Consider the following 16842-nt stretch of genomic DNA (forward strand, 5'->3'; position numbering starts at 1 on the left):
GTAAGTATGTTTTAAAACACATAGTTATACAATTGAAGGGACAGAAATTATGACAAAGTCTGTGCTACTTCTACAATACTCCTGTGTATTTGTTAAATTAAAAATCAGGATTTTGGATTTATATATAAAAAAGGCAAAATAAAACTCTTTATTCTTCAAGATCTTCTTACAACTTAAAATTCTTTGGTTTGAATTCAAAGGTCATTTTCCAGCTGTGGAGGAGTAAGGCAGTTTTCACCAGTTTCCTCTCCCACTATAGACTCTCACTTCATCCCCCCCCCCACATACACTATCCTTGAGTGCTCCCTGTCTCCCAAGAGCAGCATTTCAGGGAGCTCATTGGGCTTCAGCAGGAGGACACCTTTGTTGATGTTACACATGGGTGTAAGACCACAACTTTGCTATGTTAAGCTACTGTAGCAGGCTGACACTTCTTTTTCGACAGGAAAGTGATGACTATGAATGTCCAGATGACCAGGAACCTGGAGTAGACTATGAATCACCAAATGATGAAGATGGTGTAGGGGATGAAAATGATGGCGACTATGAACCTCCTCCTTCAAATGATGAGGAGACGCACCGTAATGCTATATTTCCTTCCAAATCAATTCCAACACCCTCTGAATACATAGGTAAAATCTGCTTTCAAAAATGTCATGCCTACTCATTGAGGCTTATGCTCAGGAAAGTGTTCGTAGGATTGCACTTAGTGTTGCTTTGAGGAAGCAGCATGGAGGGCTTTTTTCTAATCCAAACTTTTAATCAACAATTTTCTAATAAAGTTTTTTAAACTTCATTTATTTGCAGTTTGAGAGATATTGTTGAGATATGCCCTATTGTAAGTAAACAACTGAGTAGCTAGAAAACAGTGTTCTACATCACATAAAGATTAATTTAATTTCCCTCCCTTTCCCTAGATTTAACAGCCATTGGCTATTCATTACCATTTCACACTTTAAATTTTTTAAATTTAACTGTAGTTCTCTGAAATGTACCCTTAAACGGTAATGTCTAATGAGACCATAGTAAAACCAAATACAAGGAATGTGTGTATTTTTCTGTATATTTTTGACTGTTCTTGTTTTCTTTAGATAGAAGTGCACCAGTTAAAACATCTCTTCAGCCTCCTGTTCCTCCTCAGAGGTCTGTTCCCTCTCCAACACCAGCAGCTCATGGAGGCAGAGGTGCTGCGGTATGTTTTATTTTTATATATATATATTTGGAGATTTTTGGAGTTGAGTCAGAGGGGAGGGACTTCAATGCCATAGAGTCCAATTGCCAAAGCAGCCATTTTCTCCAGGTGTATTGATCTCTATAGGCTGGAGATCAGTTGTAATAGCGGGAGGTCTCCAGCTAGTACCTGGAGGTTGGCATCATGGTACTGCATCTGTACATGCAATAAGAAATGGGAAACTACCAACTATCAGTTTATCAGTATCTCTGCTGTACACATTTTCTATTACCTTCCAGGCATAATTCATTAGACCACTTTTGAAACAGTCCCTGATTGTTTATGTTGTTGACTTGAAACTGCCTACAGGTTCTCTCTGCAGGTGGGAGGGTGCGTGTCAGTTAGAGATGGGTTGGCAACATGTTCAAAACAATACACTAATTTTTATATATACCCACAGACTATCCTCCTAAGCTAAAAAATGTGTACAAAAACAGGGAAAGAACATCTCTGTGGCCCCTCATAGTTTTCAGATATCTATTGGCAGGTATTATCAAATAATCATAGTGCAAAGACTGACTTAGACCATTGACTGAATCTGTTACTTTAGCAGCCAATGTTCACTTCACCTTCAAGCAATGAGAGTAACAGAGAGAAAAACATCAAAATATTTAAACGTAAGTAGTTTTTATTCTCTCCTATTTTTAAATCACATTCTTTGGTACATTTCCATCGCTTGTTACATAAGGCATTCTTTTGGAAAGGGATCTTTCAGCTTTGTCTTGACCCTCTTAACAGATCAGGTACTTAATTCTATTATTATTGTAATTCTAAAGAGGAATTCTATTTTATGTAATGTAGAAGTTATGTGAAATGCTTTGTTGAGGTTTATATATTAGCATAATATTTGAAACACTGTTTCTGTTTCCTTCCAGCTCCTATAGATCGAACCAAAAAGCCCCCACTGAATAGATCTGGGCCACCATTTGACAGAGACCTACTAGGAGGAGGTTAGCACTTATTTATCATCTTCAATTAACAGCTAACATTATTTTTCCAAATGATACAACATACTGATAAAAGATGCCCATGGGCAAATATATATTTCAAGCTGTTAGAAAACTAGTGATTGAGACCTAAAAAGTAAAGCTCCAGCAGATTGCTATGGGCTCCTGCTATGGGCTGATAACCAAACAGTATTTATGTAACTGAGTAAGCCTGTAAAAAAAAAAGGAAGGGCAAGTATAGTAACCTTGGAACATCATGGGTATTTCTGTTGGGTACCCTTTGGAAGAGCTGAAAAATCTACAAAGATCAAAAAGCTTCCTGAAAACAAAAGTATACTGGAGGATATAATGTGAAATTCATTTATCATAGCAATTTTTTTGAATGGCTCTTCATCATGATGTATCACTATTGGGAAGAGAGATGGGGTATAAAGAAGTAAATAAATCAATACTTGATATACAGGTAGAGTATCACTTATCCGGACATCCCATATCTGGATTGATTTGAAAACCGGACCCTTCAAGATGGCATGCAAGCAGATCCATGCTGCCTGTTTTCAGTGTTTCCTCTCACCTTAAAAAATTAAATACAGTGTACATTGCATCGTAGGTGAAGACTGAAAACCTGCCTTTGTTAGTTAGTTTGTTGTTCTTGTTCAACCGCTGGTACAGGTATTCTGGTGAGATAGTTACACCTTTGCTTTTTGATGGTTCAATGTACACAAAAATATTTAAAAATATTGTTTAAAATTACATTTAGGCTATGTGTATAAAGTGTATTTAAAATATAAAGGAATTTGGGTCCCATCCCCAATATGTATATGCAAAAATTCAAAAATATTCCAATATACGGAAAGATCCGAAATACAGACCACTTCTGGTCCCAAGCAGTCTGGATAAGGGATGCTCAACCTGTATTTCATAATGGGACAATGTGATCCATTAAAAAAAAAAGATGTGAATACAGACATTACATTTAAAACTCTTTATCTTCCACCCCGTTTTCAGTTACACGTCTATACAATAGGGCCATATTGAATATGCCACTGCCTCTCTGGAGCACATTACAGCATTTCACTGTTTGCACATGTGTTCAGACCAAAGAGCTATATTTTCTTATGCTCAGACCTGCCAAGTTAAAGTCACACCAATATCTATCTTTTACATTTTGATCTTGCCTTTCCTCCAAGGAGCCCTGGGCAGAGTACATGGGGAGGGGCCATGGCTCAGTGGTAGAACATCTGCTTTGCATGCAGAAGGTCCCAGGTTCAATCCCCAGCATCTCCAGTTAGGTGATGTGAAAGACCCCTGCCTGAGACCCTGGAGAGCTGCTGCCAGTCTGAGTAGACAATACTGACTTTGATGAACCAAGGGTCTGATTCAGTGTAAGGCAGCTTCGTGTGCGTTCCTCTCCTCAACCATAGTCCCACCACAGCCCGGTGAGGTATGTTAGGCTGAGAGAGAGTGAGAGCCCCAAGGTCACCCAGCAGACTTCACAGCTGAGTGGGAGATCTGAACCCTCATAACCCCGGTCCCGGTCCAGTACATCACAACACAGCCATATGAAACCTCATTAGGGAAACCATCACAACCAATAACTTTCACTTTCTTTTTTCTATTTTGATTTCAATTTAAAATCATTTCAGCCAAAAGAGGAATGCGTTCCGAAATGGTAAGACATCATTTCTACCACATTTTAATTCATTTTTTTAAAAAAATATATCTTTACCACTTCCTTTAACTTTTTCTTACTTTCTTGCAGTCTTTGACACCACAGCTCAGGTAAAAAAAAATTAATTTTCTCTGGCACACAGGGTCAAAATTACCCTTTAACATGGGACAATAAAAGCAATTGACCCCTTACATCTTTTTCCCCTTCTGTTTAAGATCTCTGGGAGAAGAGCTGGCAAAGATACAAAAGCCTCCTGTGCCATCAAATGAAAAGCACGAAAAACATAATCCTGCCTCTAGATGGATGCCACCACCCATACAGTAAATATAGATTTATATTTATTGAAATAGCTTCACATGACCATGGGAAAGGTTTAATGTTAAGAATGTGGGTATCACGATCCCCCTTTCTCATCCAGAGTTTACGGGGAGAGAGACTACTTGTTTGTCAGAATGTTTATTTGGAGTTTTAATTTTCTCCTTCTTAGTTCCCTGTACTTATTTTACCGTAGTAGAAATGAGACACGAGACTTTTCCAAGCTAACACACAAATAACAGAGATTTATTAAACACTGTACAAGGGATAGATTTGGAGGGGAAATGGTGATTAGGAAAAACATAGAACTAGAGCTGTTTATCGGTTTCACTTCAGAGAGGGCATAGGTCTTAGATGGCTTAATTGGTACAGTATTACAATACTTAGATTCCGTTCACAAGTTCAGTTCAGTTCCCAGAACTTCTTATAGATGTTTCTGTTCAGACTGTGCTGCCTAGCTATCAGGGACGTTGGAGACCATATAATCTCTCTTCCCCAGAGAAACACAAAAGTGTGGAGATTTCTCCTCAAATCTCCTTCCTGTTCTCACTATAGATATATTCCACTTTTGTGGCAGTAATCCCTAAACAACACCCTGTATTTGGAATATCTCCTTCCCAGAGCCTATTCCCTTCCAGTGACCTGAGAAGGGGTCCCTTTCCTCCCGATCTCTGCCGGTCACTCTACAGGATTTGTTTTACACCAGTTTAGGCAAATCTGAGTCCTCAGGTTGTTCCCAGAGTCAAACATAGCTTCTGAACACACAGGTTACCAAAATCAGAATTCAATTCCTTTCTTCAGAACAGACAGTGAGTTCCTTAGCTCTGCCCACTCCCTTTCTCTGAGCTTCTCTCAGAGATTAACTCTTTGTTCATCATAGCGGGCAACCTGGACATTATAGTGGTAAAAACTTGTCAGCATGTGAGGACAATTTAGGACAGGAAGGCGGTGTTAAACCTCTCTCTCTCTCTCTCAACTGCATTTCTGGCCATTCCCAATCACTCCACCAGCAGTAGGGCTCTGAGACTAGAGGTAATTCTCTGTCTGAGACATCAGGAGGATTAATGGCATGGTAAGGCTTAGCACATGCTTGTTCATGCTGCATTTTGCAAATTTCCCCCTGATTTTTAGGAATTCTGTGCAACCTATGTGCAGGTTGATTGGCCCTGTGAAGAGCTCCTCCTCCCTACAACATACAGTACCTGCGGTATTCTAAGAAGACCTGGGGTGTGCATTGATGGCTTCATATGTTACAAAATGATGTGGAGGCACTGAACAGTACATTCAACCATACTAAATATGATAACCTGGGGGAAAGTACATAGGATTACCCTGTTTCTGTGCCCAAAGTAGCCTTTCTGTGCTTATCTATCAACATGTATTTTCTTTTACAAAGCTAGTATCAACCTTTTTCAAAGTGGGTTGAATGTCACACATAATTTCAGTTTTGCAATCTATACTTTTCCCCTGCCTTGCTTCATAGTGGGGCTGGTGGAGAGAAATCTCTATCGAGGAAATGGTATAGGGTTGGAAAAAGGATTAAATCATAAGAACATCAGAAAAGCCATGCTGGATCAAACCAAGGTCCATCAAGTCCAGCAGTCTGTTCACACAGTGGCCAATCAGGGGCCTCTAGGAAGCCCACAAACAAGATGACTGCAGCATTATCCTGCCTGTGTTCCACAGCACCTAGTATAATAAGCATGCTCCTCTGATCATGGAGAGAATAGGTATGCAGCATGACTAATATTCATTTTGACTAGTAGCCATGGATAGACCTATCCTCCATGAACATGTCCACTCCCCTCTTAAAGCCTTCCAAGTTGGCAGCCATCACCATATCCTGGGGCAGGGAGTTCTACAATTTAACACAATTTAACCACCTTGGTCTCTAGACTAAAGAACATCCTATCAAAGTATATGTAACTTTAAATCAGTCTGGATTTATTTCTGATAAGCATATTCCTTCAAATGTGTGTAAATATCTGAATTTAACAGAGGGTGTTAAAAATTACAATACCTACCACTTTTCTTTTGTAAGGTGCTGAAAAGGCTCTTGATAGTTTAGAAAGCTATTTCTTGAAAAACTCTCTAAAAGCTTTTCATTTTTGAGAATACATCATTCAGAGGGCTCAGTTAATTTAGTCTAAATCTGTGTTGAAAGTGTCAATAAATATGCTTCATTTGAAATTGAAAGAGGAGTTAGACAAGGCTGTCCCTTGTCAGCTGTGCTTCTCCCTTTTTATTGGAATCTTTTGCATTATTGATTTGTCAGCCTGATCCAATTTAAATGTCAAATGCAATTTCCAAGGTAAATGACAATGACATAATGACCATGGGATTTCATTTTATATACATATATCCCATACTTGCAAATCACTCGTTCCCACTATCTGCACAATTAATTTTTTTAATATATTTTCCCGTTTTAGGAACAGCCAGGCATCTGAAAGAAAGGTAGAAGTGAGTATGCTGATCACAAAAGTCTGTGGTACATTTGTTACACGTGAAACCCTATTTAAAAAAACATACTTGAATGCTACATGTGTTGCCATCAGTACGAGGTTTCCAAGCAGTCCTGGCTGCAAGAACTAGCGGGGCTAAATCTCGTTTAGCTTCAACAGGAAGATACTTTCTAAAGGGACAATTTAGTTCCTTTTTAGTGAATGCAATTACTAGTTTAATACCAGCAGAAGATTGTTAAGATTGGTCACAGTTTTAATAACGGCAGCTGCTTCTGGGACGTGTTTATATTCTGTACACAGCAGCACTGACACCCTCCTAGATAATTCTTAAGTGATGCTGAGCAATTCCTTTCAGAAACCCATCTCCTTAAAACAATTATTTTCAACTTGTGATAGCTCATCAGTCTTATAATGGGTAAAGGGAATATTTCATATCTGGACATCCCGGGGGTGTCAGTGCGGGGTAGGAAGTAGTCCTTGCAGAAAAATAACGGGAGGACAGAATATCCCCATCTTCTCCCCTCTACAGCAAGTCACACAAATGCACTTCTCTCATGCCACTGGGTAGTATTCCTGGTGGCACAAGGCTGGGAGTAGCCACTAGCTCTGAGTCCTCTGTGGGTCAAACTAACTGTTTTTAAAGAACCCAACTCGTGTTCTCAGCAGCCACACAATAGCTGTGGGGGAACAACTTCTTTAAAAAAAAAAAAGAGGACAGACCAAACAGGCTCAGGACAGGAAAGGAGAGGCCCCTACCCATTTTCCTGCTGCTGGAGGAGTCATTTCCCTGATTTTGCTGCTCCACGTGGAGTATCAGTGCACATGGAGCACCAACATCAGGGAATTAACCCGGTGTGGGTTTTGCCTGGGAAAATGACTTGGGGGGATGCAGGAGCCCCTCCCCCACCGTGACGCCATTCCAAGCCCATTGGAGATCTCTCTCTCTCTTTTTAAGAAGCTGTTCCCTGCTGCTGCTGAGCGGATGGGGGGGAACATGAGTTGGGTCCAAGGAACCCAGACCCCAACTCCTTAAAAACAGTAACATTTAGTTTGGCCCTCAGAGGATGAGGTTCTTGTATTGGCTAATTTAGCACTGTTCATTTCCCCCTCGACAACAAAAAATGTCCAGGTGGGATGATGTGGGGTCATCCCATCTGTAGGTTTGCACCCCTAAACCACTCATTTAGCAGCAAAGGAGGGATGCCATCAGGGAAACAGGGAATTCAGCTCTAATGCTGGCAAAAGGTCAGCACCTCGGAACCACCGAAAGTAATTGCTTTTCTAATAGCTCTATATGAGATCCACTAACCTCCGCCCATTAGCCTGCTATGGGTGGCCATGACAGGTAAATGGGCTGGGTAGTAAACATTTGTGTGACCTAATCTTTTGGGGAACAGAAAGAAGATACTGCGTAAAAATAAATAATGTTTTTGTTCTTCGGACCAATTGCTTCTGTTAATATGCAGATTTTTATTAGTCAATTAAAATGCATACAATTAATTAACTGGATTTTTAAAACTAGCAACAGTTCTAATTTCAACTTATTTTATGTTCTTTCAGGTGGAAGATGTCAGTATGTAATGTTTCATTATTATTTGTATATTTTTATAATTAAATACATTTCGGGGGAGGGAATTAGATTAGTGCTTGGGTATCTCTACAAAGGCTTTTTCTTCCATAGTGTTCAGGTGCTGCGGACCTTGCATATTCTTACGGCCTCGCTCTTGATTTTGAGAACAGTGTGATAAATGTGATAAAGTTTATTGTCTGCGGCCGAAGTCCATCACAGAGGTTTGGGGTTGGAAGGATAGTCTGGTCACAAAGCTGGCAACTATCCAAATTCACTTTTTGAGGAGAATTCTAGCCTTACCCAGAGGCACCCCTGCAGCCCTGATGCGAGCAGAACTTGATTTGCCCTCAATCGGGGCCCGTGTTCACTTAGCCCTGTTAAGATCTTGGAGAAAGCAAAGCAGTGACACCACCAACTTACACCACAGGCAGTGTTTCAAACTGATGATGCAAAATGATGCTGACAAGCTAGCCTGCTATAACAACATCCTGCATTGCTACTCCAAGTCAGATGACACCCAGGCTGTTCCCATAGCAGGAGCACAATGTCCTCTCTAGTCAGGTAAAACATTAAATCAGAAGCATGGGAAACTACCATGTTACCCTGTCCCAAATCTCTGCTCTGATGCAAGTAATAAGTGAGCAACAAGGGTTGCTTAAATGCTAAGACAGCAATTTCCTTTCTGCTTATTTCTTGGCATATGTACACAGGCTCCATCAGGATGAATCCAGCAATACTAGACATCTCATAGGAATTAAGGGCATTCATTCTCCATTTAGGTGGCTACTATAAGCATTTCATATATTAAAGATGGTGCCAAATTCTGCTCCTAATGGAATGGAGCAGATCAACCAGTAGTAGTGATGTTTTAGAATGAACCAGTAAAAGAGCCAGCGTGGTGTAATGGTTAAGAGTAGCAGACTCTAATCTGGTGAACCGGGTTTGTTTCCCTACTCCTCCACATGAAGCCTGCTGGGTGACCTCGGGCTAGTCACAGTTCTCTCAGAACTCTCTCAGCCTCACCTATCTCACGAGATGCCTGTCGTGGGGGGGGGCGGTGTTTGTAAGTCCCTTTGAGACTCCTTAAGGTAAAGAAAAGTGGGGTATAAAAACAAGCTGCTTTTCTTCTTCTTTCAGTTTTAAAATGTATTTTATAATAATTAGTTTTAATGCCTTAGTGGCCCTGTTTTTAAATAAATAAATGTAAGTGCAGGACATCTTGTGCAAGCAAGCCAAAGCTATCAAGGAAATTTGAAGAACAACTAATAGAACACAGTTCTGGATGATTCTGTGTTACGTCTTTGCTTCTTACCCCTCTCCAAGGTTATTGTATTCTGGGTCTCTAAACTCCCTTTTGGCATGTTTAGCTTAGAGGCTAGACCAGCTCTGTTTGTGTATAGAAACATCCTCCATGACCTTTTTGGTCCAGTCCAGCAACGTTTCCCCTGTATTCCTGGCCATATCTGTGACAACACATACAGAACATCTGATGCTTTTTGAATTCAAAATTAATCCCAGAGGAGGGGGAGGAAATTTAATGGACAACCAGCTAATACCCCTAGATCACTCAACCCTATCTCAAGCACAATTAAGTAGTATCAATTATCTCTATTGTACAGCTGTTCAGAAAAACTGTTTAAATAGAGTTTTTGTCTTTCTCTTTGTAGATGTTCCTCAAAGACCAGTTCCTCAGCCACCTTCACAATTCTTTAATACATTCCCTTCCAGAACCACTAAACAGAGCCCTTTGCCTCCTAAGAGTATACCTGATGCATATCCAGAAAGGTTTGTTGGACTGAACTACTCATTATTAGCTATGACATTTATTTATGATGCAACATATCTATGTATCTAATTCCAAAGTAGGCCTTCTGCCTGAGGATAGCTAAATCTGCATATAGGGGGCACAGTCACCCCAAACAAATCTTTCTGTAGACCTGGGTGACCCCCTAGTGGTGCAGAAAAATCTGCCATTTTTTTTTTAATTGGGCAGGTTAAATCTCCCCATTACCTTATGCTTTTGGTGGCAGCGGTGCAGCCCAGGAGTCCAGTCCACACCGTTTTGAGGGAGAGAGAGAGTGAGTTAGGGGGAAGTGTTGGTGCACGTTTTGACAGAGAGAGTTGGGGGAAGCATCCGTGCTGTTCTGAGGGAGAGAGAGAGTAAAGGCTTTAAGGCATGGCTGTTTTGTCCTGCAAGTGTCCCATGAACGTAGCTAATTGCAGCAGTCCAAACGCATGGCCTCCTCCTGCCTGTGGGATCAGCCCACCTCCCTCCGAAGCTTACCCGGGTTATGTAATCCCTGCCTTGTTACGATTTTAAAGAAATATTCACTTCAATTGTGAGCGCTATCTGGTGCGTTTCTGTGAGTGGGTCAACTCCCCTCCCTTCTGGTAATCCTTTCCCCTCCCACCTCTCCTTTGCAGCCCAACTCCTTTGCAGCAACTTCTGCTGTGGGAGGAGGGGCCAAGGCAAAGGGGCTGAGAGAGCCCAAGTTAGACCCACCGGCCAACGCCCTCTGTGCAAACAGCCAAGGCAGAAAGCGTCCCTGCCTGCCAGGCGATCAGAGAAGGTTGGGATCGGAGGCAGGGGGGAGCTGCGCTTGCAGCCTCTGCTCAGGCAGCCAAGCCTGGTGTGGTGCCCCCCCAGCACTCTTAGCACATAGAACACCACCGACGGTCCGCCTCCTAGCGTGCCAATTCGGCCTTCCTGGCCGCTGTGTCCTCTTACCCTGCAAAGCCCCTCCCACTGCCCACCCCTGGCAGGCGGTTTCCAAGTCGGGAAAACTTCCCAGACTGAATCGCCCAACTTTGCGCCAGGCAGTAGTGCCCTGGCAGCCCCCCTCCACCTCCAGGGCTGTCGAAGCCTGGATGAGGCTGGCCCTCCTTGCCTTGCTGCCACTACGCAGGCCGGAGGAGGGGGAGGAGGAGGCGGCAGCAAACTGGCTGCCGTCACCACAGAAGCCACCTCCACGGGAGGAGGAGGAGGGCCCCCAAGGCGAAGGGGGTGAGAGAGGTGGCAGCAGTGGACAGCTGGGGGCAACGGCCAGCAGCTGCCAGAGGGCATTCCCTGGCAGCCAGGCCCTCTACCACCCATCTGACGCAGAAGGTGTGTCACTCTCATGCGTTCGGTTTTTCAAACCCGGTTTACATGAGAGGGACAAACCAATCACTCTCTAGCCATGTGTTAACAGCCTAAATATGGGAAGCGTTGGCACATGTTTTGAGAAAGAGAGAGAGTGGGCAAAGCATTTGCGATGTTTTGAGAGAGACTGAGTGCTGGCACATGTTTTGAGAGGGTGGGGAGCGTCCGTGTCATTTTGAGAGTGTGGGGGAAGTGTCGGCATGTCTTTTGAGAGGGAGAGAGAGTGGGGGAAGTGTCAGCACACTGATGAGAAAGAGAGCCGTTGAGAGAGAGAGAGAGGAGCCTGGGGAGCCGTTGAGAGAGAAAGAGAGAAAGTAAGTGGGTGGGGGGAGAGAAAGCCTCTGCACCTTTGAGAGAGGGTGCATTGAGAGGGAGGGAGGGTTTGGAGGGACCCAAGTTTCTTGCGGGTCTTGTTCAGTACTTTTCTTATTTTAGTTCTGTGAGAGGAGGGTACTCTAGTGCTGTTACAGACAGGGCAATCCATGTACCAGTCACCTTTTGTGATTCCCCATCTTACATGTGTGACACTGAATCCAGGCATTGCTTTCCACTGCCTCTCCAGCTATACCAGTTAAAGCTGTCTTCTGTGGGCACATAGTTGAAATTACTGTGTTCCTTGACGAATACAATTGTCCTCCAGTTATAGTCTTTTGATATTAGTTTGAGTCATCACATGGGTCCTACAAAGCATCTGAAATGGAGAATGGTATTGCAACCTGCGGTGGATTTACTATGACTGTTAGATCTACATAGCACCAAACAGGTTCTGGCTTCAAGCCTAATAAGTGCTTCAGAACACTGTTAGGTATAACCAGTTGATCAAAAACACATTGGGTCTCATTTGTGTATGCTAAGCATTAATTATTTTCACAGCACTGTTTCATCAAGTGGATCACTACCATCACGCCTTCAGCCAAGTATGTATCTCACGAATGCTCAGCTTACGGTATATTTGGAAACCATCTGCATGCAGGCACTACAGCCTTTCCCATTATACTGTTTTATAACAATACAATTGTAAAAAGCTTTGGGAGCCCAAGCATGAATTACAGGGTTGCAGAGCATACAAGGTTCCACCACCTCTTTCCTAGTAGAGTCCATGATAACAGCAATCTTGTTAAAAGCTATGTAGGTTTGGATCTCTTCAGCATCTAGATGGGATACAGCCCCCCCCCCCCAAAGAATCCCATGCAAGGTCTCTTGAGCTCAGTGAAGAGTAGACTATAAGTACAATAAATTATGTAAATCAGTTATTGCTGAAGTTCAGATTAGGACCCCAGGACTAAAATAAGGTCTGCGAAATATCACTTAGTTCAGAGGCCACTGATATAATTTTGAATATCATGTGTGGATCTATGGCCACAAAGATGAAATTGACTTATTTTCTCCATTCCCAAATGCATTTTCCTTATCTTTCTGTCCCTTAGCTATGTTTCTTCCAGTGCTTGGCTCTTAGGCCCCTACATACTCTGTGATCCCTGCTTTCTTTTCCTAAGCCCTTATACCTAGTCCTACCCTAACTTCCCCACTATTTGGGCCTTATTATATCTTTTTCCTATGTTGTCAATTTTTCCCTGCTATATTTCTTTTTTGCTTTGTCCACATAATAGTCTTCCATCACAATACGTGTTACAATAGTACCTTTACTTCCTGTCCTAATGTGCTTCACATGCATTCCTTCAGCCTTCCTTCACTATGTCAACAATGTTTGGGTTATTTTAGCCAGCCTCCTGAACTGAAGGGAAACAACCGGGAAGCTAGTTCTCGCTAGGGCATACAGGCAGAGTCACACAGTAGGTGATTGAATGTACCACATTTAATGTTAAGAATTAGGGTTGCCAACTTCCAGATACTAGCTGGAGATCTCCTGCTATTATAACTGATCTCCAGCTGATAGAGATCAGTTCACCTGGAGAAAATGGCCACTTTGGCAATTGGATTCTATGGCATTGATGTCCCTCCCCATCTCAAACCCCGCCCTCCTCAGGCTCCACTCCAAAAATCTCCCGCAGGTGGCGAAGAGGGACCTGGCAACCCTATCTATCAGGCTCATGTGGTGCAAAAGTCAAGCTCCTTAACTATGTCTACATCAGTGAATTAGAATTAATAAAGCTTTTAAACTGTGTTTAACATTTCTGAAGGCAGCATCTGCAGAACCTTTTCCAAAGGCAAAACAGACAGCAGACCACCACTGCCAATCCCAAACAGACAAACTACACGAGTACCCAACATCGAATATGAAAAGGAGCAAGAATTCCACAAGGTACAAGAATGCCATAAAGAGAAGCTTGAATATACTGCAAATTGCCATATATTTGACAGGTGTCACCCCCAAATTCTGCCAAGCCAGTGCATATGTGGTCTGGAGATAAAGTTATCGAACACAAGTTATAGAAGACATGATGAGGAAACCAAAGGCAAGAAGATGCAGCAAGTCTTTTTGTCTCTCAGACCGAGTGCTATCAGCTGACCTTTTATAGAAGCCAGGTCCTGTCACCCAGCCTGTTCTAGCCTATTAATATTCTTGAAATTATTATTTACATTGCAGATTTTGACCCGGGAGGTTTATTTTTCTCAGCAAGTACTCATCACTTTGATTGCCATATGATATGTAGTTGTGAAATTACTTGTGAGAAATGACAAGCAATTTTATTTTTTTACATATAGCGTTTTAAACCCTTTAAAATGTTTAAGAATAATTTATTTTTCTGGTTTTTAAAATGCTGAGCACTTTTTTATTCAGTGGAAGATCATGCATTTTTTGGGGGGGGGAATGGGCTTTAGGAGGGGGGCGGATGGGCTTAGGAGTTGGCGTGACCCCTGCGCCAGCATTAGTGTCACTTGCACCGTGCAACTGGGCACTAATGTCAGTGCCGGGCCACTTACGCTGGTGCTGGGGAGCAGTGTAGCAGTGCCATGGGTTCTGGCGCAGCCTTGACAACAGCACTCCTCGGGCACAGGGGCTTGCACCAGCGCCAAAGGGGACATTCCCAGGGGTGGGGCTGACACTAGTCAACTCCCTAAGCCCTTTCACCCTAGGAACGCCCCCTTTTGCCAGCATAGACTTATGCCTGCAAAAATGGTGGCGTATCCCCATGGAACTGCATAGAGAAGTTCCATGGGGCTTGGGGGAATTTCCCAATTGGCTTGCTTGCCACAGTGCAGCAAACCAATCAGAAGGTGGCACAGCGGTACCATAGCTGCGCAATACCCCACCGTGCCGGAAGTACCCCCTCTTAGGATTGCGCTGCCTGACTTTCAGAAGGAGGAGGGAAACGCTTGGCCATCTCTTCCTCACAGCTTAACCTGCCATTTTTTAAATTTCCCCTCCTCTCCTCCTTATATTGTCTGCAAGTAATGAAAATATAATATTACTCTTATAAAAGAGATAAAAAGAGATATAACATCCAAATAGATGATAATCCTCAAAAAAATTAAAAAGACTGATTGACCCAAAATATGTAGCTTCCCTTATCAACAGAAAATGCTGCAGAAAATAGTACAGATCAGCAAAAAAACAACAAAAGAAAACGAATACGCCACTAAGTTAAAGAATAATATTATCTTCCAGCATTGCATTCTTTATCTCTAATTGGTAATATCACAGAATTTACTCACTAGTAAACCCATTTTTTTTCATTTAATTCAATCAGGCCTCTCTAAATCATAAATGGTATGCTGCTGATATCACCCGGACAGAAGCAGAAGTTGCACTTAGAACCATAAACCAGGTGAAGAGTTATATTATACATCTATGCATACAGTAAAAAAAACTATTAAATATTTAAACAGGCACTCTGAAACTTATCCTCAAAACTCTTCCTTAGAAATGCAATCAAGCCAGTACACAGTTGTGATTATATTTATCTTAAAATATTTTAATGTATTGTTTTTCTAGGATGGCACTTTCTTAGTAAGAAACAGCTCAAGAAAAACTCACGAACAACCCTATGTCTTGATGGTGTTGTACAATGACAAAGTATACAATCTTCAGATACGATACCACTTGGAAGATCAAGTATACTTCTTAGGAACTGGCCTGAGGGGAAATGAGGTATGACATGTTGCCATAGCATTTATATAGCATTTATCATCCGTAACACTCCAGCTCTTTTTAATGTTCTTCTTCAAACTTCCTCCAGATTCATGTGCCGTATTTAAGCCGGATCAGATCTAATAACTGAGTTGAGCCACTTTCCACATAAAACTGATAAAAAATAGCAAAAACTAGAACAAAAATACTAGACAATGGTAGATTATTCACCAAGTGGTCCCAAAAGAGCAATTTTATAGAACTGAACAGTTACAAAAGAGCCAAAAATTGGGGGGGGGGGGTTGCTGTATTAGGAGAATAACTGACTGAAGGATATTCTTTCCATCACATAGGATTTTACTTCAGTGGGCGATATCATTGATTACTACAGAAAAGCACCTCTTCGACTTATAGATGGAAAGGACCGAGGCTCAAGGCAGCAGTGTACATTAACATATGCCGCTGGAACTCATTAGAAGAATTTTTTTGTGGAGAACCAGTTCAGAAGCCACTTTACTTGTCCCACAAAGAAATTAGCTGAGTAATTGATTTATATTTGATGAACTGAAATAAATACTCATTATCTCTAATTTTTATGTAATATAACTAATTACCTCAGTTTTCAAACTTTACTCTTTTTATCATCAGATATTATTTCTCATTAAGCATACACTATGTGAAACTGTTCATGAGTGTGACGTTGATTCTCTGAAATCCACATTAAGTATTTTTAGGTCTGTGATCTTCATATTGCTTTCTTCAAGTTCAAGAAATAGCACTATGAAATTATTGTCCAATTCATGTTTATAGTAATTAATACATTCAGCAGAGTACAGTTCAGTGTTTCAGACTTTTGACCTTGTCAAAAGTTTCAGACTTTTGACCTTGTCAAAAGTACAAATGCTAATGTTTATTCTTTGTGGAAACATCTGTTTGCTATATTTCATGTATGATCATAAGAGTTATTTGCAGATTTACAAATGCAACAAGAATCAATAAATTTACCTGTTTTATAGCCCTTTTCCAATGCAGGCCTTTTTTCACAGCTGGCTTTTTCTGTTTTTCTTTAACTGTATGGACATTTTCAGATAATTTGTCTGGCACCCAGGCTAGGCCTGGTACCCAAAAATACATTTCAAATGACAGCCACATGAATATTGTGGTTACAGTTTAAGGTTTTTGGTTATATCTTGTTCCAATAATTCAAATTATTCCAGTTGTCTGCCTGGACTTGTTAAGCTGTTTAAAACTTTAGATATCTGTAAATCTAAAGTTTTAAACAGCTTAACAAATTAACTCTAATTAAATTCCCTTATTGGTCAGGATTCAGCCTAGACTGGAACTTGGAGTCAAGTCTAATTGAATGCAATAGTGGTGAACATTATTTTTAGTTGGATTGTGTCTCTTGTTGTTAGGATGTGTTTGCACTGTACTGGCCAAAATAATCTAAAGTATTCTCTTTTTGTA

The 16842-nt window shown here is 41.5% G+C and overlaps 1 protein-coding gene across 1 annotated transcript in view; it reads left to right on the plus strand.

Annotated features, from left to right (window-relative positions):
* The window catches only part of LCP2 (lymphocyte cytosolic protein 2), a 50600-nt gene extending 34743 nt beyond the window's left edge, over positions 1-15857 (plus strand). Inside the window, exons 7-21 of the mRNA XM_056866683.1 lie at positions 446-632; positions 1092-1192; positions 1785-1848; positions 2107-2181; positions 3825-3850; positions 3941-3960; positions 4066-4170; positions 6598-6628; positions 8191-8203; positions 9868-9985; positions 12216-12259; positions 13484-13605; positions 14996-15073; positions 15241-15396; positions 15729-15857. Coding sequence (XP_056722661.1) covers positions 446-632; positions 1092-1192; positions 1785-1848; positions 2107-2181; positions 3825-3850; positions 3941-3960; positions 4066-4170; positions 6598-6628; positions 8191-8203; positions 9868-9985; positions 12216-12259; positions 13484-13605; positions 14996-15073; positions 15241-15396; positions 15729-15851 — 1263 coding nt within the window. The 3' untranslated portion in view covers positions 15852-15857. The remainder of the gene's footprint in view (positions 1-445; positions 633-1091; positions 1193-1784; positions 1849-2106; positions 2182-3824; positions 3851-3940; positions 3961-4065; positions 4171-6597; positions 6629-8190; positions 8204-9867; positions 9986-12215; positions 12260-13483; positions 13606-14995; positions 15074-15240; positions 15397-15728) is intronic.
* Positions 15858-16842: the final 985 nt, after the last annotated feature.

This window comes from Euleptes europaea, chromosome 1, assembly GCF_029931775.1.
Source record: "Euleptes europaea isolate rEulEur1 chromosome 1, rEulEur1.hap1, whole genome shotgun sequence".
Classification (NCBI taxonomy): Eukaryota; Metazoa; Chordata; class Lepidosauria; order Squamata; family Sphaerodactylidae; genus Euleptes; species Euleptes europaea.